The sequence below is a fragment of the Typopeltis vanoorti genome, chromosome 17 (genome assembly GCF_054136105.1).
Source record: "Typopeltis vanoorti isolate ZY-2024b chromosome 17, IOZ_Tvanoo_1.0, whole genome shotgun sequence".
Taxonomy (NCBI): Eukaryota; Metazoa; Arthropoda; class Arachnida; order Uropygi; family Thelyphonidae; genus Typopeltis; species Typopeltis vanoorti.
Window position 1 is genome coordinate 110,936,173 of NC_143565.1, and position 23,512 is coordinate 110,959,684.

The following is a 23,512-nucleotide window of genomic DNA, read 5'->3' on the forward strand; positions in this document are numbered from 1 at the left end:
TTCTCCCACCACCAGTCCTGATCTCAAAAATATCATCAATTCCATATCATATGGAAACAAACATTGTATATATGCCAGTAGTAACTTATCTTAAGAGATAAGTTAATAATATAATATTAATCCAATATGTAATTTATGATATATTGCCAAAAATAATTGCTCAAACCATGTAAAAGGATTCTAGGAAGAAATAGACTCTGAGCATGTTGTTAAAAAAATAGATTGTAAAAGACTCTGCTGATATACATATAGTAACTGTTAAAATGAAATGTCAATGAAAAATATTAACTAGAATAAGCATGCTATGTACATAATGTATATATTTATTTTTAATGTACATAGATGCTACTGTCAAATTAAAATATAAATCAGTTTGAAAGCACCAGTTCTCGTCTGATCACTGAAGTTAAGCAAACCTGAGTCCAAGTTAGTACTTGGGAGGGTGACTACCTGGGAACCCTGGGTGCTGCTGGCATTAATTACATTTTTATTGTTGATTTTAATGCCAAATTTGTTACAGCTGTTATTCAATTTATTTAGTGAATACTGGAGACTTGCAATGGATGTGTTTAGCTAAGGGTACAATATTATCTGCATAAAGAAGAGTATAGTTTGACCTCCAATTCTAATATCAGCTTGATGCCACTTTCATAATGTGATCCATATTAATGATGAATAAGAGTGGAGATAATGTGCATCCTTATCTTACACTTGATTTTGCATCGAATCATCTTCCTATATTTTAGCCAAGGTTTGCAGTCATGGCAAAATTTATTCATAAATCACTACTAATCATTGGGGTTCCGCTATCAGGTCTGAAATAGTGTTTTTTGGATCAGTGCATTGCAAAAAGATTGAATCGAACAACTATTTTTATCAACAATAACAACAAGTTTAATTTCTGATCAAATAATTAATCACAAGATCAAATAATTAATCACAAAATAATGTAATCACAAGATTCATTTATGAAAGTAATTCTTAGTCTTTCTCATCATGTTAGAGGCTTAATGGATTTTTTACAACACTCAAAAAGGATTAAAATAGAATTTAATACTTCCTATATTTCGTCCTAGTCACTAGAACATTTACGGGGATTACAAAAAACAACTAATGTAACATAACACAAATAACAAACAACACTAAGCCCAACCACGTGGGTGACACTCAAATCCTATCTAGGTGGAGCGCCCTCTAAGGGCAGTTGTAGGTGGCCTGGAATGTAAGGTGGGACCTCTGGTGATGAGTGTTTCCCAAATCTTCAGAAGCTTAATGCAACCGTATTTATTAAGATTTGGTTGGTTTCTGAGAGCTGCTGCTCCTAAGAATAGTCTCTCTTTCTTGAATTTGCTGTGGTGGAGCATGGTGGTTTTTTCCATGACACCCTGTGGGTGGTGTCCAAAACATGGTCAGCCAAGCCTGAATGACCATAGTTATGTTTACAGATGTAAGACTTGTGTTCCTCCAAGCAGATGGATGCTGATCTGCCTGTCTGTCCAAAGTACGCCGGCTTACAGGAACAGGGTACTTTGTAAACTCCAGGCACCGAGAGAGGAGGGAGCTGATCTTTCATAGAACGGATAAAGGTAGCAAGTTTGCGGTGGGATAGCAAGGGTAGCAAGTTTACTAAGAGAGCCCACAATCTTTGTTCCAGTGGAACCACCCTCACTACTGAGCTTAACCACATACACAGTACTTTCCTCTCCAATGGCTACAGCGATCACAGTATCAAAAAAATAATCAGTTCCTCCCCCATTCCCGTCCTTCTCATCAACAAGATTTTAAAAATGCCATCCCACCGCAAACTTGCTACCCTTATCCATTCTACGAAAGATCAGCTCCCTCTTCTCTCTCTCTCTCTGCCTGGAGTTTACAAAGTACCCTGTTCCTGTAAGCTGGTGTACTTTGGACAGACAGGCAGATCAGCATCCATCCGCCTGGAGGAACACGTCTTACATCTGTAAAACACAAGTCTTACATCTTATAACTATGGTCATTCAGGATTGGCTGACCATGTTTTGGACACCACCCACAGGGTGTCATGGAAGAAAACCACCATGCTCAACCACAGAAAATTCAAGAAAGAGAGACTATTCTTAGAAGCAGCAGCTCTCAGAAACCAACCAAATCTTAATAAATACTAAATACGGCTGCATTAAGCTTCTGAAGATTTGGGAAACACTCATCACCAGAGGTCCCACCTTATATTCCAGGCCACCTACAACCGCCCTTAGAGAGTGCTCCACCTAGATAGGACTTTAGTGTCACCTACGTGGTTGGGCTTAGTATTGTTTGTTATTTGTGTTATGTTACATTAGTTGTTTTTTGTAATCCCCGTAGATGTCCTAGTGACTAGGACGAAATATAGAAAGTATTAAATTCTATTTTAATTCTTTTTGAGTGTTGTAAAAAATCCATTAAGCCTCCAACATGATGTCCTCACAGCACTTAAGCCTCTACACACGTAGTCTTTCTCAATCACTCAACTTGGTTTCTAATATTATTATTATTTATTATTATTATTAAACAAGACCTCATGGAGTCAAAGACTCATCTAGGAGGTCCTTTTATCTCACACACATCTCATCATACCGGGTCTTAAACACATTCAAACTCCTTGCAGACACCACACTCTCAGGCAAGGCATTCCAATCATTCACAACTCTGCACGAAAAAAACCTGCCTCTCACTCCCCTACTCACACCCTCTTTATACAGTTTCCAGGGATGACCTCTGGTTCTCCCCTGATCTCCCACTATTCGCTGTAGAACTTCTCCACCATTGATCCTATAGCAACCCCTTACCAACTTGTAGGTCTCTATCATATCTCCCCTCTTCCTTCTCTCCACTAGTCTCTGCAAATTACATCTTTTCAATCTTTCCTCATACTCGACATTCCAGAGGTCAGAAACTACCTTAGTCAGTCGCCTTTGGACCCTTTCCAACATCTCCTCATCCTTCTGAAAACCAGGTGACCAAATCTGGGCACAATAGTCCATGTGTGGCCTAATCAAAGCCTTATACAATGGAACAAGAATCTCCCTACTTCTACACGTCAGTGTCCTCCTCATCATTCCCAGAAGTCTTTGTGTTGTCTTCACAATTTTGGCGATGTGACCCCTAAATTTTAGATCTTTATCCACTATCACTCCCAGATCTCTTATTTCCTCTACTTCCAACAATATATTCTTACCAAGCATAAATTCTGCATCCCATCTTTGTTTTCCAAATTTTAAAACCTTACATTTTGCAACATTGAACTCACACCCCCATTTGCTTGCCCAATCACTCAATTTATTCAAGTCTTCTTGCAAGGCCACAACATCTTCACTACTCTTTATGGTTCTTCCCAACTTTGCATCATCTGCAAACAACTGAATATCTCCATCCAAATGTTCGCCAATATCATTAATATACAAGTTAAATAGTAATGGCCCTAAAACAGATCCCTGAGGCACTCCACTAGTGACTTTCCTTTTCCTGGATATTGCACCCCCATACACAACTTGTTGATACCTATCAGATAGCCAGTCTCCAATCCAATGCACTAATCTAATATCCAACCCCATCTGCTCTAGTTTGACTGTCAACTTATCATGAGGCACTCTATCAAAAGCTTTTGCGAAATCCAAGTATATTACTGTGTATCCTTCTCCTCTGTCCAAGGAAGCAGTCACTTTATTGTAATAAGTAAGTAGATTACTAAAACACGACCTCCCTTTAGCAAATCCATGCTGTCCATCAAAGATTATACCATTGTTGTCAACCCAACTCTGGATTCTAGCTCTCACAAGCTTCTCCAACAACTTAACCACAACACCCGACACACAGATAGGCCTATAGTTTGATGCTTGAGTTCGATCACCTCCTTTATGAAGTGGCACAATCTTGACCTCCTTCCACTCTTTAGGGACTTGACCAAGTGCAAGACTCGTATTAAAAAAATATGTCAAGGCAGGTGTCAACTCTCTGGCACATTCCTTCAGAATACGTGGTGATATATTATCAAGTCCCACAGCCTTATTTACATCTAGTTTACTCAACTCCCCAAACACCTCTTGCTCACTTACAGTCAGTCTCTCCTCCCCATCATCAACTGCTCTTAATCTCTCCATGAAGTCACATTCACAAGATTGAAAGATCTTTATGAACTGCTCATTAAGTATCTCCACCACACATTCTGCAACAGCTGTCTTTATACCATTTCCTCCAATCAATGTCATCCTTCCATAATCATTCTTTCTTTTGCTGGCTACATATCGAAAGAACTCCCTAGGATTCTTTTTAGCTTCATTAGCTAACTGCTGTTCATACCTCTCTTTAGCTACTCTCACCAACCAAGTCACTCTCCTTGCCTGGTCTTTGTAGAACTCATGAAATTGGTTACTTCCACTTCTCTTATGCTGCCTCCACAATGCCCTTTTTCTCTGTATTGCATGCTTAATCTCTTTATTCATCCATCTCACACCTAACTTATTTAACCTTCTCACCCGTGGTATACATTTAGACATTGCATCCACTAAATATTTTTTGAAAATCCCCCAAGCTGCATTGATCTCTTTTCCAGCTAACTCCTCATTCCATGCTACACCTGCAAGCTGTCTCCTGAGCTCTTCATAATCACCCCCCTTGTAGTTCCACATATACCCTTTTTTCACAGGGGTCCTTGCACTGCTGGCAACCACCCAAGTAATCACCTCATGGTCACTTTCACCAATTGGTGGATGATTTGATACCTCATTGATAATTACATCCTCCGATGAGATGACCAAATCCAAGACCCTTAATCCTCTTGTGCCCTCTGTTACATACTGTCTGAGGTAGTTATCCCTCAAAAACTCAAGAAACTCATTTTCTTTACTTCCAGTTGCTATCTCTTCATTCCAGTCTATATTGCCATAATTAAAATCACCCATAATGATCACCCTTTTCTTATTTGCTTGGCTTATTTGACTATACATTTCACTATCACCACCATCCACATTACCAGGTCTATAACAACATCCCACCAAGTATTTGATTCTATTCACCTCTATCTCACACCATACTGCCTCAAAACCACTGGCCCCATTTCCCCCTTGCATCTCTACCTTGTATGGACATAACTCTTTCTCTATCATCAATAGCACTCCCCCTCCCTTTTTACCCCTTCTATCCTCACGAAACACATCATACCTTTCCATCTCTATTCCTGTCAGGATGTCATCCTCATCTAACCATGTCTCACTTATTCCGACAATCTCTGGGTGCACAGACGCAATTAGTGCAACCATTTCATCTGCCTTGTTTCTTATACTTCTAGCATTGGTATACAAACACAACAACTCATTTCTGGATCTACAGCTAGTTCCACTGATACCACTCACTCGATGTGATCTCTCCATGCTGGACTGGGGCCATTTCCCTTTCTGCTTCTTCATTTTAGAACCCTTTGCAATTCCATCTGTTTCCTTTTGATCCCTGATCATCCCATTACTTTCCTGCCTACACATTCTCTCACCTCCTCTTGGAGCATCCACCTTTCTCACGCTGTGTATCCCTGTCCACCCTGAGCCTCCCCGTTTCCCTGCTCCTCTTGCACACCCATTCTCTCATTATCTATACTCATACCACTCACTTCCACATTCATTTCCACTCCTTCAATCTCTCCTGTCTTACTCTCCTGCTCTTCCACATCACTCCCCTCTTGATCTGATTCATTCTCTCTATTCACTTCTCTACCTTCCAGCAGCAGTCTCTCCAAGCGACTCACACCATAACCACTCAAATGCAGTCCATCGCTCCCATACAGCTCACTTCGTCCCTCAAACTCATTCCACACATTAACAAACTGTACTCCCATCTCCTCACACATTTCAGCCAGAATATCATTCATAATCCTTGCTCTCCGCCTCATTTCACCACAATCATACCTAGGCAACACACTGACCACCCTTCCTGTCACACTATTCTCCTTTATCTTTCCAAGCAGTCTCCTGACATTCATTTTGACATGCTCTTTGTTCTCTCTCAAATCATTTGTTCCAATTAATACAATTAACTCTTTTGCTCGTTCCCGCCTCATGTTCAATGCCTCAATCACTCTACTCATTTTACCGCCTGGAAAACATACCTTGTGCATTTTATCCTCTAGCACACCTTTAATAATGGAGTCACCATACAACGCCACTCGCTCATCTTTTGTTAACTCTTTCATGCCATCATGATTTATTTTAATAGTTTTGACCTGCATTCTCTTAATTTCATTCCGCATCCATTTCATTTCTTGCTTCATCCAATCCAATTCACCTTCTGAACCTCGCGACACATTCACTCTATCATTAAATCTTTCTAACTTTCTAACTCTCGACCCTCTCTTCTCACTTTCCCTCTCATTCATCCTTCTTTGTTTCCGTACTTTCGGTCCAACATACGTCCAACTTTCACTGTCATTCTTCTCACTTTCACTCTCACATATCTTTCTTTGTTTCCGTACTTTCGGACTAACATGCGTCCAACTTTCGCTATCATTCTTTTCACTTTTACTGTCATTCATCTTTCTTTGGTTTAGTACTTTCGTTCCAACATGCGTCCAACTTTCGCCATCAGTCATTCTTTTTTCGCTATCATTCATTCTTTCGATCTTTCGCATTTAGACTTTCAAACAGCACACTTTATATTACAACTATCAGGAAGCTATACACATCACATGAATTCATTAGGTGCACTTGACATTCCCAATTTAGTATCTATCAAAATACAACATACATGTATACAAATATATCTCTCAGAATCTCATTCCTTTCAAATACTTAATTATAATCTAGGGAATAATATTTATACAATCCACCTCATTGAATTTCAAACATTCCAATGGTATGATATCAGGAACATACTCTGTCACAACATTCAATCATAAGTACACATATAATCAATCAAAGAAATTTCAATAGCTCAATATTTTCTCCCAGGGAAATTAACTGCACTCATGTTTCACTCATTGGCTATTTCACACTTTTATGAAAAATGTTAACATTCTAAATACTGTCTCCTTAAACTAGACAATATAGCAGTTCGATAGGGAATTCTTTCTTAAATCACAAACAAATTATGAATAAATAGACTCACATGGGTCCCTTCTTATCTTGCATGTGTTTTCTGTCCTTATTCTGGTCCCTTCTTTCCTTATTCTGGCACTGGAGAGGGGTTTTTTCTCCTCCATTCCGTGTTTTGGAATTTTCCTCAAAGCATTATTGGACACTGATGAATTGTCGCGGCAGCTGGCGGGATATAGGGTAGGCTTTTTCAGCGTCTTGAACTGTCTGGCAAAGAATTTCTGCATAGGTCAAGAATTCGTGTGCTTACTTGATGTCAGGACTAATACGGCAAGATTTTTCCTTATTTTATTGCCTCTGGATATCTTCGGCTGTGACTGGAATGACTAACAGTGGCAGGCCTCTCCATCTTCCCCACTGGAATTTACGTCAGTCTCTCGTGGATGGATCACTCAGGATGAAGAAAAGGAAGCCCTTCGCCTCTTCGAATCAACCCTTTTATACACCAGAGTCCCTGCACCTTTGATTAAGTTTTTTGGACCCCTAGCATCCCCGTGCGAGTCTTGCTAGTAGTTTGGAGAACCCTGTATAATGTTTTCTTGAAAATTCGCTGACAATCTTACTGCCTCCCTTTACTGCCTTAATCTTGCCTACGGGCCTTTCTTTTTGATTTGCGCCACACCCTTTCAATATTGACCTTGAAGGTCATCTGCGAATGATCTTGCACACAATCTTCAAAAGACATGCCGAATTTTGGGCAATGCTCTTGGTTTCAATACTTCTACATCCCTTCTTAAACAATGAGCGAGTTAATTCCCTTTGGGCTTATTTTGCTCTTTGTACAGATGGCTTTACATAGGTGGTTAAAATATACCTTTTTACAAAAAAAATTCAGGTGAATTCCTACTGTAAAAAGTCGATGTTTTTAGATAATTTATTTTGGCAACATCGAACTGTGTTTAAGAAAAAAAATTTTCTCAAACACGAATATGGATGATAAAATTTTTTTTCTTTACATTAGCTGTGTGTTATTCTCTCTCAGGAGTGGACAATACTCAGGTTTATCATCCCCTCAATGTTTTTATACGGTGCTCCTTGATCCCAAGAAGTATCTCGTCTGAAAATGTTGTTTGTTCCCTGAGCCGTCACGTGCTGTATTGCCCTCTCCAGGGGATTTGCACTGTTCGGCTTCTGCATCCTTGGGAGCATCCTGGATCACGAACCAGTAATATCGTGCTGCATCTTCTTTGGACGTGCACACATCATCTCTCCTTCGATTAAGACAGGGTGCCCTCACCCTTCTCTCCCCCTGATGGCTGAGATCGCTCTTCTCTAACAAGGCGTAAAAAGAATCACCCAAGCATACAAAATGTACAATTGCAATTTTATCTGGGTTCTTCAAGTCTTGGATTCTGAAATTTACTGGAGACAACTTTTCCAGTCTCATAGGGGCCTACCATATCTCTCCTGAACTTACCCCCCTTTCTCTGAACTGATTTTTGTTCCAACAGTACCCAGTTACCAGTAATCAATTCTTTATACTTCCTGAGCTTGTTCGCATAGGCTCTAGTTTTATGTGAGCTGTTCCTGCTAGCTTCTGCTATCAATCGGTAAGTTACTTTGTTCCGTTCAACCAAATCATTTAAGTATTCATCTATATCTTCAAACCCAGAGTCAATGTGAGAATGCCTTAAATCACATGGGAAACTAGGTTGAAATCCATAGAGGACTTCTGTGGGGCTCTCTCTTGTCGCCGAACGAATGGCAGTCCTGCAGGCAAATAGAGTCTGTGGCAGATACGTGTCCCAACTTGTTACCCACGTCAGTAAGTTTAGCCAGAGTGTGTTTTAGGGTTTTGTTGAGCCTCTCATGCATCCTGTTCCCTTGTGGGTGGTATGGGGTGGTGAATATTTTCTTGATTTGTAGCGTTTTGCATAATTGTAGCATCATTTCATCTGTAAAATTTGTCCCTTGGTTAGAAAGTAGAGTCTGAGATGTTCCATATCTTGACACAATAAGTTTCAGGAATTTATTTGCCACTGTCTCTGCGGTTTGGTCCTTCAATGCTACCACCTCTGGGAATCTGGAAAGCATGTCTATTGTGACTAAAATATACTTATTTCCCTTTTGCGTAGTGGGCAGGGGCCCGATTATGTCTACTTCCACGGCCTGCAAAGGCTGCGGTGGGATGGGAAATGGCTGTCCCCTGAAGGTGGCCTTCTTTTGACATATGTGGCATGAAGATACATAAGCTAATACATCTCCCCTCATTCCCCTCCATAGATATCTGGCTGAAATGCATCGCCACATTCGCTCAAAGCCCTGATGCCCTGCCAAATCAGAGTCATGGGATGCATATAAAATCCATAGGATCATGATTGATGGGACCAGTATTATATCTCTCCATCTTCCATTTATCTCTTGTTTAGTTAATAGTAACCCATCATCATCCAGGTGCACTGTCTTCAAGAAAGAGAGCTCACTGGGCATGGGCTCTCCCTTCTCAATTCTTTTATGTACAATACCCCACATGAGGTCTCTCCTCTGGGCTGCTATGATAGATGATTTGTCCCAAGATTAAAGGTGGTTTTTTGTTATTATTATTATTATTATCCTCTATGTTGTTGATGTTATGTATGGGGCAGGGATTATCATTATTAGTGCCTTGTTCATCACTTCCATTGTTTGTCGAGAGATCTCGACAAGTAATTGGCCACCACATTTTTCTTACCAGGGTTGTATTGAGTGTCTATGTTGTACTCTTTGAGTTCCAAGGTCCACCTAATAATCCTCTGGTTTTTATCCTTCATGGAGGATAAGAAAGACAATGGCTGGTGATCCGATTTTATCACTATTTGTTGTCCCAACAACAGGTATCTTAATTTTCTGAATGCAAATACTATTGCCATGGCTTCCTTTTCTATGACAGAATAGTTTAGTTCAGACGACGAAAGTTTCCTACTGATAAATGCTATGGATCGGAAATCATCCCCATGCTTCTGTTCCAACACTGCGGCAGTGTTGTGGTGTGAGGCATCAGCCAAGAGGAAAAATTTCTACCCAAATCTTGGGTAAGTATGGACAGGGGTTCTTGTTAATGCTAGATTTTAATGAGTCATAGGCATTTTGCTGTTCGTTCATTCATTTAAACTTTCTTCCTTTCTTAATTAAGTTAACAATTGGCTCCATGAGCATGTAACAATTTGGGATGAACTTCCTGTAGAAGTTAACCATCCCTATGTACCTCTGCACTTATCTTACAGTTCTTGGGATTTCTGCCTCCAAAATGGCACATACATTGCTATGGGTAGGGATTATACCATTCTCGCTTACATGGTGGCCCAGGTAATTCACTTCTCGCAAAAAAAATTGGCACTTGGAATACTTCAATGATAATTTGGCCAGCTTGGTATTTCTGCCATTTCATTGTGAATGCAAAATACTTCCTATCCTCTTTCCTTAATGGAATTTGATAGTATCCCGAATTTAAATCAAGCTTCGAGAAGTATTTCACATTTTCAAGTCCCAATAATAGCTCTTCTATTTTACACAAGGGGAAATCGATCAGCTTAGTGACTTTGTTGACCTCCCTCAGGTCTAAAACAAACCTGAGACCGCCATCAGATTTCTGCACTAATATATATGGGCTATTCCATTGGGAGTTCGACTTCTCTATTATCCTGGCTTCCTCATACTCTTGCAGCATTGCTTGTAGCTTCTCCATTTGCTTGACCGGTGTTTGGTATTGTTTTACATGAACCGGTCTCGTCGTAGTGATATGAATGGTGTGCTCTACAAAATTCGTACAGGATAGTGAGGTGATTTCTTCCATGAAAACCTCATCATATTGTTGGAATACAGTTAGGAGAAAATCTTCAATTTCCCTGCATTCAATCTTACAGGTTGCATGACAAGTGGCATCCTTCATCAGTGCCCCTTTCCAATCAGGACCTCCTTCCGTTTGCCTTGTTATTTTTATTTCCAGCACTGCATTTCAACCAAATTTTTTTTTTTTTTTTTGTTCCCTGGGACCGGATTTCATCTGAGTTCCACACCACATAGAGACACAGTATTTGTGGCATAATTGCATATGAATTGGTATCTTTTCAGGAAGTCAATTCCTAAAATTACGTGGTCAGTTATGCTCGTGGCGATTGGGAGAACAATCAGGTTGTGAGGTAAGTTTAGTCTGGCTTCAGGCAGAGTGATGACCACACTTAATTTTGTCGTAGTGTGGAGCTCCGTTTTTGCCACTCTCGTCAGTTTGATCGGGTGAGCTAGCTCCAAGACCTGATTTGGAATTAGGTTCCTAAGCTTAGTAAATAAAGGCCACGAGATGACAGGGACATGGGCTCCTGTGTCTAAAAGGATCTCACAGGGCACATTCTCTATAAGGCCAGTCACGGTTGTCAGCGATTCTTCCTGCCCCCTGTTCATCCCACCCACACTCAGCATCCTATATTACTTGATTTCATTCGTACATGCTCTTCTTGTCTTACTTCTGATACTCGACTTAGCAGTCTTGCATTTAGTCGTTAATTTAGTTCCAATTCCCCCCTTTTTTAATGCCCTTTGTATCTTTTTATCATTCTCTTTTGTTATCCTTTCTATCTGCTGTATTTTCTCCTTGATTTCCTCCCCATGTGTTTTCAGTTCCCTCATTATCATGGATTTCACCTGTTCTAAATTGAGTGTTTCATGTGAGTCCTGTGTGGAATTGTGTGTTGTGAGGTGTGATATCACATAGTTCTTCCTTTCTGCCATTTCTTTTGAGTAATTTTGTTAACAGGGATCTTGACTGAAGTTTTGATTCTCTCTAGTGTGAAGTCAGGAGATTGATTGATCTCTCTCTTAGTACATCCTCTCTTTCCTTTACTGCTAGATAGCACTCCCTTAAAGTGTTAATTTTCTTCTTATACGCTGTTTTTCTTAGCTCTTCTCTCACTCCTATTCTAAACTGCATAAACACTACCCATTCGAGATGGCTCCTGTCTTCAGCAGATATGCTAAAGCTGTTTGCCAAAGTTAGCAATCTGTTATAGTAGTCTGTAGTGGACTCCTTTTTTTCTTGGGTGCACCTTTGCAACCTCCATAGGTTCGGACCCACACTTCTGACTGTGGAGAACTTGGATATTAGGGCTTCTTTGAACTTGTTATACTCTAAAGTATCTCTCAATATTGGAGAAGAGTACAAGTAGTTTTTAGCCTTTCCAATTAATTTGTTCCTCACAACAATCAGAAGCTGGAAATCTGACCAATTTCCTACGTTCCTAATTTCTTCCACAAATTAAAAAAATGATAGCACATCATCGTGATCTTCCCCTGAGAATTGTGGAATAACGAGTTGGGGATTAATTGTTCGAAAGAATTCTTTATCGCCCATTGTGTTCGTGGCTTCAGAATTTAAATTATCCACATTCATTTTGGAAAAAAATTTTATACAATATCTATATATAAAATTTCAAGCAGTTCTAATCACTAACCATATATATATATATATATGTGGCGATCAGCTTTTACTCGGTTGTTATACATTTCAAAAAATAGATTTAATGACTCCAAGACCGAGATAACATATAAAGATTTTAATGATAAATACTACTAGTTTCGGCATAAGCAGCCTTCTTCAGGTATTTATAAAGGAAAGGAATACTAATAAACATTGAATTATTTAAACAAACTGGAAATTACAGGTACAAATTGTCTCACATAATCGATACATAAAAACGTTGTATTTTTCAAGTTGTTCAATATATATGTATATATATATATATATGTATATACACTTGTTAATGCACTTTGATCTGATCTTTTGCAATACTGATCCTGATCCACTTTTTAATCCTTTATCTATTTGTGGATCTTATCCTGTCAAACCTGCACCATTGTAACAATATGGGAGGGCTGTTCTCTGTATATCTTATATCTCTGCTTATGTTTCTTTAACTTGATATTCTTATTGTTTCACCTTAAGTATAATTTTTCTTGCCTGGGATCTCCAGATATTTATTTGATTGAAGACTGTGCCTCTGAAATTCCCCTATAGGCAAAATAAAGTTTTTTTATACCCTAGTAGATCAATTGATCACTTATATCCTATTTTAGCCAAGGTTTGCAATCATGGCAAAATTTACTCAAAAATTACTACTAATCATTGCGGTTCTGCTATCAGGTCCGAAATAGTGTTTTTTGGATCAGTGCATGGCAAAAAGATTGAATCGAACAACTATTTTTATCAACAATAACAACAAATTTAATTTCTGATCAAATAATTATACATATCACATGTAATCACAAGATTCATTTATGAAAGGTAATTATTAGTCTTTCTCAATCACTCAACTTGGTTTCTAATATATTCTTTCACACTTAGTTAGACTTTCAAACAGCACACTTTATATTACAACTATCAGGAAGTTATACACATCACATGAATTCGTTAGGTGCGCTTGACATTCCCAATTTAGTATCTATCAAAATACAACATACATGTATACAAATATATCTCTCAGAATCTCATTCCTTTCAAGTACTTAATCATAATCTAGGCAATAATATTTATACAATCCACCTCATTGTGTTTCAAACATTCCAATGGTATGATATCAAGAACATACTCTATCATAACATTTAATCATAAGTACACATATAATCAATCAAAGAAATTTCAATAGCTCAATATTTTCTCCCAGGGAAATTAACTGTGCTCATGTTTCACTCATTGGCTATTTCACAGTTTTATGAGAAATGATAGCATTCTAAATACTGTCTCCTTAAACTAGACAATTTAGCAGTTCGATAGAGAATTCTTTCTTAAATCACAAACAAATTGGGAATAAATAGACTCACATGGGTCCCTTCCTATCTTGCATGTGTCTTCCGTCCTTCTTTTCTTATTCTGGCACTCGAGGGGGTTTTTCTCCTCCGTTCCGTGTTTTGGAATTTTCCTCAAAGCATTATAAGGCACTGATGAATGGTCGCGGCAGCTGGCGGGATATAGGGTAGGCTTTTGCGGCGTCTTGAACTGTCCAGCAAAGGATCTCTTCATAGGTCAAGAAGTCACATGCTTACTCGATGTCAGGACCAATACGGCAAGATTTCTCCTTATCTTATCACCTCCTGATATCTTTGGCTGTGACTGGAATCAGTGGCACGCCTCTCTGTCTTCCCCACCGGAATTTACGACACCTCGGTCCTCGATCTCTCTTGGATGGATCACTCAGGATGAAGAAAAGGAAGCCCTTCTCATCTTCAAACCAACTCTTTTATACACCAGAGTCCTTGCACCTTTGATTTAGTTTTTTGGACCACTAGCATCCCCGTGCAAGTCTTACTAGTAGTTTGGAGAACCCTATGTATAATGTATAATGTTTTCTCGAAAATTCGCTGACAATCTTACTTCCTCCCTTTACTGCCTTAATCTTGCCTACAGGCCTTTCTTTTTGATTCGTGCCACGCCCTTTCAATATTGACCTTGAAGGTCAACTGCGATGGATCTTGCACACAATCTTCAAAAGACATGCCGAATTTTGGATGATGCGCTTGGTTTCAATACTTCTACATCCCTTCTTAAACAATCAGCGAGTTAATTCCCTTTGAGCTTATTTTGCTCTTTGTACAGATGGCTTTACATAGGTGGTTAAAATATACATTTTTACAAAAAAAATTCAGGTGAATTCCTACTGTAAAAAGTCGATGTTTTTAGATAATTTATTTTGGCAACATTGAATTTTTTACAATATTATATATATATATATATATATCAAAAATCAGCTAACGCCTTTTTATTCCCATATAGTAGGCAGGGCCATTTTAGCCCTATCTAACATTTGGAGATTGAGTGGGCAGTTCAATCTCCACTGTACCCAATCAGAGATAGCTGCCCCAAGATTATAACCAATCCATGTCTTGAGCAGAAATCCAACAGGTATTTGCCATTATTATTAGCTTTGCCCTTTTCTCCAAATTTTCCCAAAATATTTTTGTATGTCTGACAATCATTTCCTACTATGCTAATTAGATCCCCAACAAGTACCAACTTTGCCTTTTTTAATTTTGTGTCAGTTGCTTTCTCTAAAGCCTCAAAAAATTCTTCCACTTCTACTGTGGAGTGTTCTACTGAATCGTCTGTGGGACCATAGACACAAATAAGTCTCATTGTCCAGTTCCCCATTCTCATATTTGTCCACATCACTCTACTTGAGACTGCCTGCCAATCAAGAAGAATAGCCTGGTATTTTGTGTTGAATACTATGGATACTCCTTCTTTTCCTTGATTATCATTGCCTGAATATAACATTTTGTATTTATTGCTCAGAAAGATCTCACCAGTTTTTGTCTTTTTTCTTTCAGTCACACCTATTATGTCAATCTGGTAGTTATCCAATTCCTCAGTTAGCTCTATTTCTTTGCCATTCAGGCTTCTTATGTTGATCTTGAGCTCTCATGATGTTGAGTTGGGCTGTGTTTTAGTATTTGTTCCAATAGTTGACCTTTCATTGTTGAGAAAACAACAGGGGCCTTGTTTAACTGGGACACCCTAGCCAGCATGAAATTCTGTCATGTTGTGCCATCATTTGATATTGTGGTTTAAGTCAATAAGAATACAGTTTGGTCGGATAAATTCCAAATTGCTAGCCCATCCTTGTTCATTCAGTATTCAGGTAGATATCTAACAGGGTGCACCACAAGAAGGTGAAGATTGGACATTAGGTCAGAAGCTCTGGTCGGTTCTTCGCAGATAGCCTTTAAATGAATGGTCTCCTCTCAGTTATACAGCTTTGACCCTTAAGCACACTATCCAACATTCGTGCAGTATTTATCATACTTGGCTTTGAACTCATTCACTGTCATGGCACTCACAACAGAATTTGGTAACTTATTCCACCCATTCATCACTTTACAAGCAAAAAATCTATTCCTGACATCTCCTGCTAACTATACTCTTGCTCGGTTTCCAAGGATTGCCCCTGGTTTGTTATAATAAGTAAGTTTGTTATAACAACATTCTCTAGTGAAAGATAATGATATATCTTTAGTTGGAATTAAATTATCTCTACGTTATCGTACAAGTTTAAAAAATTTAATTCATATTTTTAAACTTTTTGCTGTGTGTTGCTTATTTCAGGTTTTAGGCATTGAGAGCAGTCAGAATATTGCTGAACTGACAGCTTATATGTTGAAGTATTCCCAACAAGGTGATTCATCAGGAGAAGTCCTGCTATCAACTAAAGATGTAATAAATGCTTTTAAAGACTACCTAGAAGCCCATAAAATTGAGTAAGAAATTTTTAAATAATTCTGTAGTATGGATAACACAAATTTTAATGCTGATAATAATAATAATAATAATAATAATGGAGTTTATTACTAACTATGTAATTTATGACATTAACATCTTTTAAAAAATCTTCAAGGTCTTTGTGGGTATGTTTCCAAATAATAAAGATATCATCAACATATCTTCACCATACATGTGGTTTTAAGGTCATTTATAATTCTTCCAATTTTTCCATGTGTAAGTTGATGATTCCAATCTCTGTGGAAGAATTAATAGATATACTTGAAACCCATTTCCTCTAAACATTACACATATCTTCCACTATTGCTTGATATCTTCATTTTTTACTTAGAAAGGAAAATTTTACTACAAAATATATGGTCTTGTTCACCTCTATTGCCGCCAATCACCAACTCATTCATGGAAAAATTTGAAGAATTAGCTATAGCAGAGGCAACCTTAAAACCACATGTATGGTCGCAATGTGTTGATGACATCTTTATCATTTGGAAATACACCCACAAAGACCTTCAAGGTTTTGAATATATTTTCTGAATAATCTTTATCTGAATATAAAATTCACATTTGAAGTAGAAAAGTATGGTATTTTTCTTGTAGGTATTTTTCTACTTTCTTGTAGAAAAATACCTACAAGAAAGTTCATTCCATCACAGTCAACCCAAATTAGGTGTAATCAAAACTTTGAAAAAAGAGCTTTAAATATGTACTAAAAATGATTAAATCAAAAGAAAACAAGAACTTGAAATCCAATTTAATGAGTTCCTCCAAAATCGATACTCAAAAAAGCTGCTAAAACTTTTATTTTCTGATGAACCATCCTGCAGTAACCCAGAAATTAGTTACAAAGACATGATATTCATACCATATGTTGGCAGTGCATCAAGAAAAATAGCCCAAATATTAAAGGCAGACAATATCAGAACAGCCTTCAAACCAGTCGACATCTTATCACGCTTTCTGCATTCCTGTAAAGACAAAGTTATATTTTATAAACATCCGGGTGTATACAATATTCCTTGTTCTGTGGAAAGGTGTGTGTGTGTGTAGGTCAATCTGAGAGAAGTTTCAAAATCTTCAACAAAGAACATGATGTTGAAAACAAAAGGGAAGAAAAAAGCAGACTTGCAGCACACATCCTCAAAGAACATCACATAGTAAATTGGTAAGCATCCTCATGCTCCACTTAAAAGAGAATTACCTTGAAAGCTTGTTGCAAAGAATCCTCTGAGGCCATTTGCCCAAAAGGCACACTAAATAGAAAGGAATGATATTCATGAACTTGGAAGTCATTAATATGTCTATCATTCAGTACCTCCCCTACCAGCAATCACATACAGAGTTTACTTAACAATGTAGAGACTACATGTCTAATGATACTCATGATTAAACTATCATTCTAGTTTCTTCAATTTATAGATTTATTATTATTATTATACGGGCACCTCCATGGTGTCCAAAGACTCATCACAGGAGACCAAATCTATCCACACAGTCTATCATACCTCTCCTTGAACCCATTAACAGACAAAGCACTCACAACTGACTCTGGCAACCCATTCCAGTCATTCACCATTCTCCAAACAAAAAATCTAGTCCTCACTCCCTTACTGACCACACCTTTATTCAATTTCCAAGGATGACTCCTTATTGTGGTCCCTCTAGCCCAAGTACCGAAACATTTCTCCTGCATCTATCCTATAAACAACTTAAATGTTTCTAACTTATCCCCTTTTTTTTTCTCCTATCAACCAACTTCTTCAGTCCACACACCTTCAATCTGTCTTCATAAAGACCACATTACGCAGGTCACTTGCCTCTGAATCCTCTCCACTGCTTCCCCATCACCAAGAAACCCAGCAGACCAGACTTGAGCACAGTAATCCATATGTGAGCATATCAAGGACTTATAAAGAGGAATTACAACTTCCTTATCTCTACATGTTAATGTGCTCTTCCAAGTAATCTTATGGGCTAGCTTAGCAACCTTTGCAATATGTCCTCTAAACTTTAACTCTTTGTCTACCACCACCCCTAAATCTGTAGCTTTATCTGTTTCCTGGAGTACAGTGCCATCAATATGATACACAGCTTATCATCTATTTATCCCAAAATGTGTAACTTTACATTTCTCAAAATTAAACTGATACCCATTTACCTTTGTCCACACTGACAGCCTATTTAAATCGTACCATACCTAATTTCGAATCATCAGCAAACAACTGAATATTTCCTGCCAGGTTATTTCCTATATCATTTATATACAAATTAAACAGCAACAGTCCCAGCACTGAACCTCGTGGCACACCACTGGTCATCTGTTTTCAGGTGACCAGTTCACTGGTCAATTGAGGCAGAATTCATGCCTCAATTCTTCCCCTCCACCTTTTGATATCTGTCCAGCATTCAGTCTCTTATCCACTTAACCAGTGTCATATCCATTTCCATTTGTTCTAATATACATAACAGTGTTCCATATGGTATTCTGTCAAATGCCTTTGCAAAATCCAGCAAAATCATCATGTAGCATTTTGTTTATCCATTTCTGCTGTTAATCCATTATAAAAAATTACTAAATTATTAAGGCATGACCGACCTTTCACAACACCATGTTGATCCTCATGCATTATCATATTTTTATCTACCCATTCTCGAATTCTCTTTTTTACCAATTTTTCTAGTACTTTTACCACCACACTTGAGATGCTGATTAGTCTATAATTTGCTGCTGTAGTCTTAGAACCTCCCTTATACAAAGGAATAATTTTACCCTCTTTCCACTCCAGAACTGACAGAACTTAAATTAAACAGCTTAGTCAAAGACATTGCCAGTTACTTTGAATATTCTTGAAAACCTTAGCTGATATCCATCTAATCTCATACCTGTATTTACATTGAGATTCTTCAATATCCTAAGCAACTCCAATTCATCCACCTCTGTTCCCACATTAGTGTCTGTCACATATGTTAAAGCCTCATAGGAAGATATATGCTTGCAAAATGATCACTCAGTGACTCAACTATTATGAGTCACTCATCTCGTCGTAACCATCATCACTCATTAAGGTTAATCTATTATTATTATTATATGACACCTCCAGGGAGTCCAAAGACTCATCGAGGGAGGGCACCTACTCTACATCTCTCCATTTCCAACAACTACTTTCATCATCTACACCAACACCATCTACTGCCGACCACCACCACCACTAGTATTTTCACAGACAATCACAAACATCCATGCTCACGGCGGGATTCAAACCCGCAGCCTTCTGGCTGGAGAGCAGATATGCTAACCACTCGGCCAACCAGGTCATCTTCCATAGTCATTCTTTCTCTTACTTGCCGCAAAACGAAAGATCTCTTTTGGGATTTCCTTTGGCCTGCTCGCTAAATTCTCATAATCTGATTTTGCCTTCCTTGTCATGCTGGTCACCTTTCTTGTGTGAGCCTCGTACTGTTTGTGAGTTTGCTGGTCACCTTTCTTTTTATCTATCCTCCACAGCATGGCATATCGGCTGGAAGAAAGTCAAGACTGCATGGTCACTTTCACCAATTGGAGGTGATGTTGTCACCTTGGTTATGAATAACTCTTCTGATCCTATGACCAGGTCCAATACTCTTCCCCCCCCCTCAGTCCCTTCACATGCTGCCTTAAGTAATTATCTCTTAGCAGTTGTATAAATTCTATTTCATTCCTTCCATATGATCTTTCTTTCTTCCAGCCTATATGTCCAAAGTTGAAGTCCTCCATAATAATCACTCGACCTGTACTCATTGTATTAATTTGGCAATGCATGTCCTTCAGATCATATGTGGAACTCCCTGGCCTATAGCAAAAATTTGTTCATTTGAAATGCCAGATTGTTTCAATTGAACTGCCATCCTCCTGCCTGTCTCCTTTTTGGCTGTAATTCATCTGCTATCATCAGCATTACTCCTCCTCACATTTTATCTTCTCTATCTTTCCTGAAAATACTAAACCCTTCACATTCTATCCCTGTAACTACATCATCTGCTGTTAGCCAAGTCTCACTAATGCCTATAACTTTTGGTGATGTTGCACTAACCAATGCCAAAAACTCCTCCCTCTTGTTCCAGATACTTCTGGCATCATGAATATATAGAAACTGCAGCATCTGTTTAGTCCCTCAGCCACCTTTACTTCCTAAATTGACTGCCCTATTCAATATTTTTGCTGGAGAGACTAGTTTCCACAATTTGTCATTCTCACACACTCACCTCATGTGGTGCCTTCACATAAACTCTCTTGCTTCCACCCTAATTGCTTAAGTTTCTTGAAGTTGCACTTCTGCATGCTCATTGAACAAAACTCTCTCCAGACACCTGACACCAAAACCATTTAGATGCAGTTTATCAGCATTGTACATATCCTTCTTTTTTCAAACACAAACGACAGATCAACAAATCCAACATCTGTACAATCTATATATAGATTCATTGGCTACCAATGCCCTCCTTTTCAGTTCATCTCTATCATAGCATTGTAGGAGACTTACAGTCTTAACCTTCTCGTTCTTCAGTTTTGTCTCTTCTAACAATTCCTTTATATCCTCCTTCATGGAATAGTTCTCGCCTGTCAAATCATTTGTATCAACTAAGACAATCATTTTCTTCAACTTACCTTTTTGCATCCGGATGGCATGGCTATTATTGTGAGTATTTGCCTTTGGGAAACAACATTTTGCCACACTTTTGTTAAGTACTCTGCTGATCATCGAGTCTCTGTATATAATTTTCTCCTTAACTTCATTTTCTTGTTTGTTCAGTTGGTCTTTATTATTCCTTCAGATAACCTGTTTCTTTCTCTTTTCAGCTGTACTAATATCTTGCCACTTCTGTAAGTTTCAGTTTTCAGTTTCACACTTGGTCCTATGAAGGATGACATTTAAGCGTGCATTTCTTTAATAATGTCCATTTCATTCTCCTCTATTTTCATGGCCGCGTGTTCAACACTAATAACATCATTTTCCATCTTATTGTCGGTATTTGTTGCATTCTTCTCTAACTGACACTCACTTTTAAAGCACTTAATACATTCTCTCTCTCTCTCTCTCTCTCTCTCTCTCTCTCTCTCTCTCTCTCTCTCCAGTTTCAATTTCCTTCCACATGTTCTTTAATTTTCTCGATGAATACATTTCACACGTGCTGCACTGAACAAAATCCAGAAAATTCACATCACTGGACAACATGGTCTTTGCTGCCATTCATTGCATTGTTGCAATGCTGACAATATCACAATTCACAATGAAAGTGTTATAAATATACTAATACTCTAAAAACATGAAAATCTACATTTATACTATATAATATTCTAATTTTCTGATGAAAAAACAACAAATAAAAATTGCTCATTTCACATGAGTGCTAAATCACATGACCGCTCGCAATATAACCTCAAACGATATCTTTCCACATTCCAAGGAAATGGAATTTATACACCTACTGAGAGATAATTACTAGAGGCAGCATGTGATGGAGCAGACTAGGGATGTGCGAGTATTGACTCTGTCATAGGAATGAAAAAACTATTCATAACCAAAGTGACCACATTACCTCTGCATGCAGAAATGACCACTTGACTTGGGAGATTGTAAAATATGAGGAATATTCTGTCAAAAAGGGGGTATTTGTGAACCTACAAGGCTTGTAATTATGACAAGCTTAGGTAGCTAAAATCTATGCCAATGCATAAAACTCTGCAAGGGAGGGATGTTAGTAGTGCATAGTTAAGCATCTAGAGGAAGCTATATTAAATTATATATACCTAAGGTAAGGAGGGTTAATCAGATAGGAGTTAGATGGACGAGTAATATCATTAAGCATGAGCTGCAGAAGAAGAAGAAGAAAATGCTATGGAGGGCATATAAAAGATAGGTGACCAGCAAACTCATGACAGTACATTCTTTCATTACATGGCAAGTAAGAGAAAGAATGATTATGGAAGATTAACCTTAATGAGTGCTGATGGTCACCAGGTGACAGAAACAGATAAAATAATTGAGTTACTGAGTGACCACTTTGTAAGGATTCATCCAAATGATGTTACTGCTGAAATATATATGACACACACTGATGTGGAACAGAGGTGGATGAATTGGAGGTTTTTAAATATTGGAGGTTCTTAGGTTTTGCATGAATGTGCAAGGGAACTGGCAGTGTCTCTGACTAAGCTCTTTAATTTAAATCTCAGCTCTGGTAGAGTTCCAAGTGGTGGAAAGATGGCAAAATAATTCCCTTGCATAAGGGAAATTCTAAGACTGCAGTAACAAATTGTAGACCACTCAATAATTCAGGAGTGGTGAATAAAGCACCAGAAAAATCTCTCAAAAAGAGAATTCAAGAATGGGTGTATAAGGATAAGATACAGTATGAGAGGCAACGTGGCTTTGTGATGTTTCAGTCATTCCATAGTAATTTATTAACTTTTTATAATAGCTGAGTTGGGTAAAGGAAATTATTATTATTATTATTATTACGGGCAGCTCCAAGGAGTCCTTAGTCTCATCGAGGAAGGCCCAACATCATGTCAAGAACAACTATTCAACATTCACACAGTATCTATCATACTTCTCCTTGAACTCATTTACAGTCGTGGCACCCACAACAGACTCTGGCAGCTTATTCCACTCATTTACCACTCTCCAAGTAAAACCTAGCTCTAACACCCTTGCTAACCACACTCTTACCAATCTTCCATGGATGGCCCCTAGTCCTCCCACTACCAGTCCTATTCTCAAAAATATCTTCTGAATTAATCTTATAAAAACCCTTCAGTAATTTGAATGTCTCAATCATATCACCCCTCCTTCGCCTATCGTCCAATTTCTGCAACCCACAAATCCTCAACCTATTCTCATAAGGTTCATTCCGCAGACCTGCTATCATCTTGGTCACTCGTCTCTGGACCCTCTCCACTTCCTCCCCATCACGAAGAAACCCTGGTGCCCATAACTGGGCACAGAAGTCCAGATGGGGTCTTATCAAGGCTCGATACAGAGGAACAACAACTTGTTTGTCTCTGCATGTTAAAGTATTTTTCAGAAGCCAAGTGATTTGGTGAGCTGTTTTAGTCACTTTTGCAATGTGCCCCCTAAACGTCAACTCCCTATCCACCAACACTCCCAAATCCCTGGCCTCATCAATCTCCTGGAGTACA

General features: G+C 38.4%; 1 protein-coding gene across 1 annotated transcript in view; it reads left to right on the forward strand.

The window, feature by feature from the left end:
• LOC150097776 (dynein regulatory complex protein 1-like) overlaps positions 1-23,512 on the forward strand; it is a 303,397-nt gene that overhangs the window by 250,324 nt on the left and 29,561 nt on the right. The window contains exon 15 of the mRNA XM_090406989.1: positions 16,162-16,313. Coding sequence (XP_090263115.1) covers positions 16,162-16,313 — 152 coding nt within the window. The remainder of the gene's footprint in view (positions 1-16,161; positions 16,314-23,512) is intronic.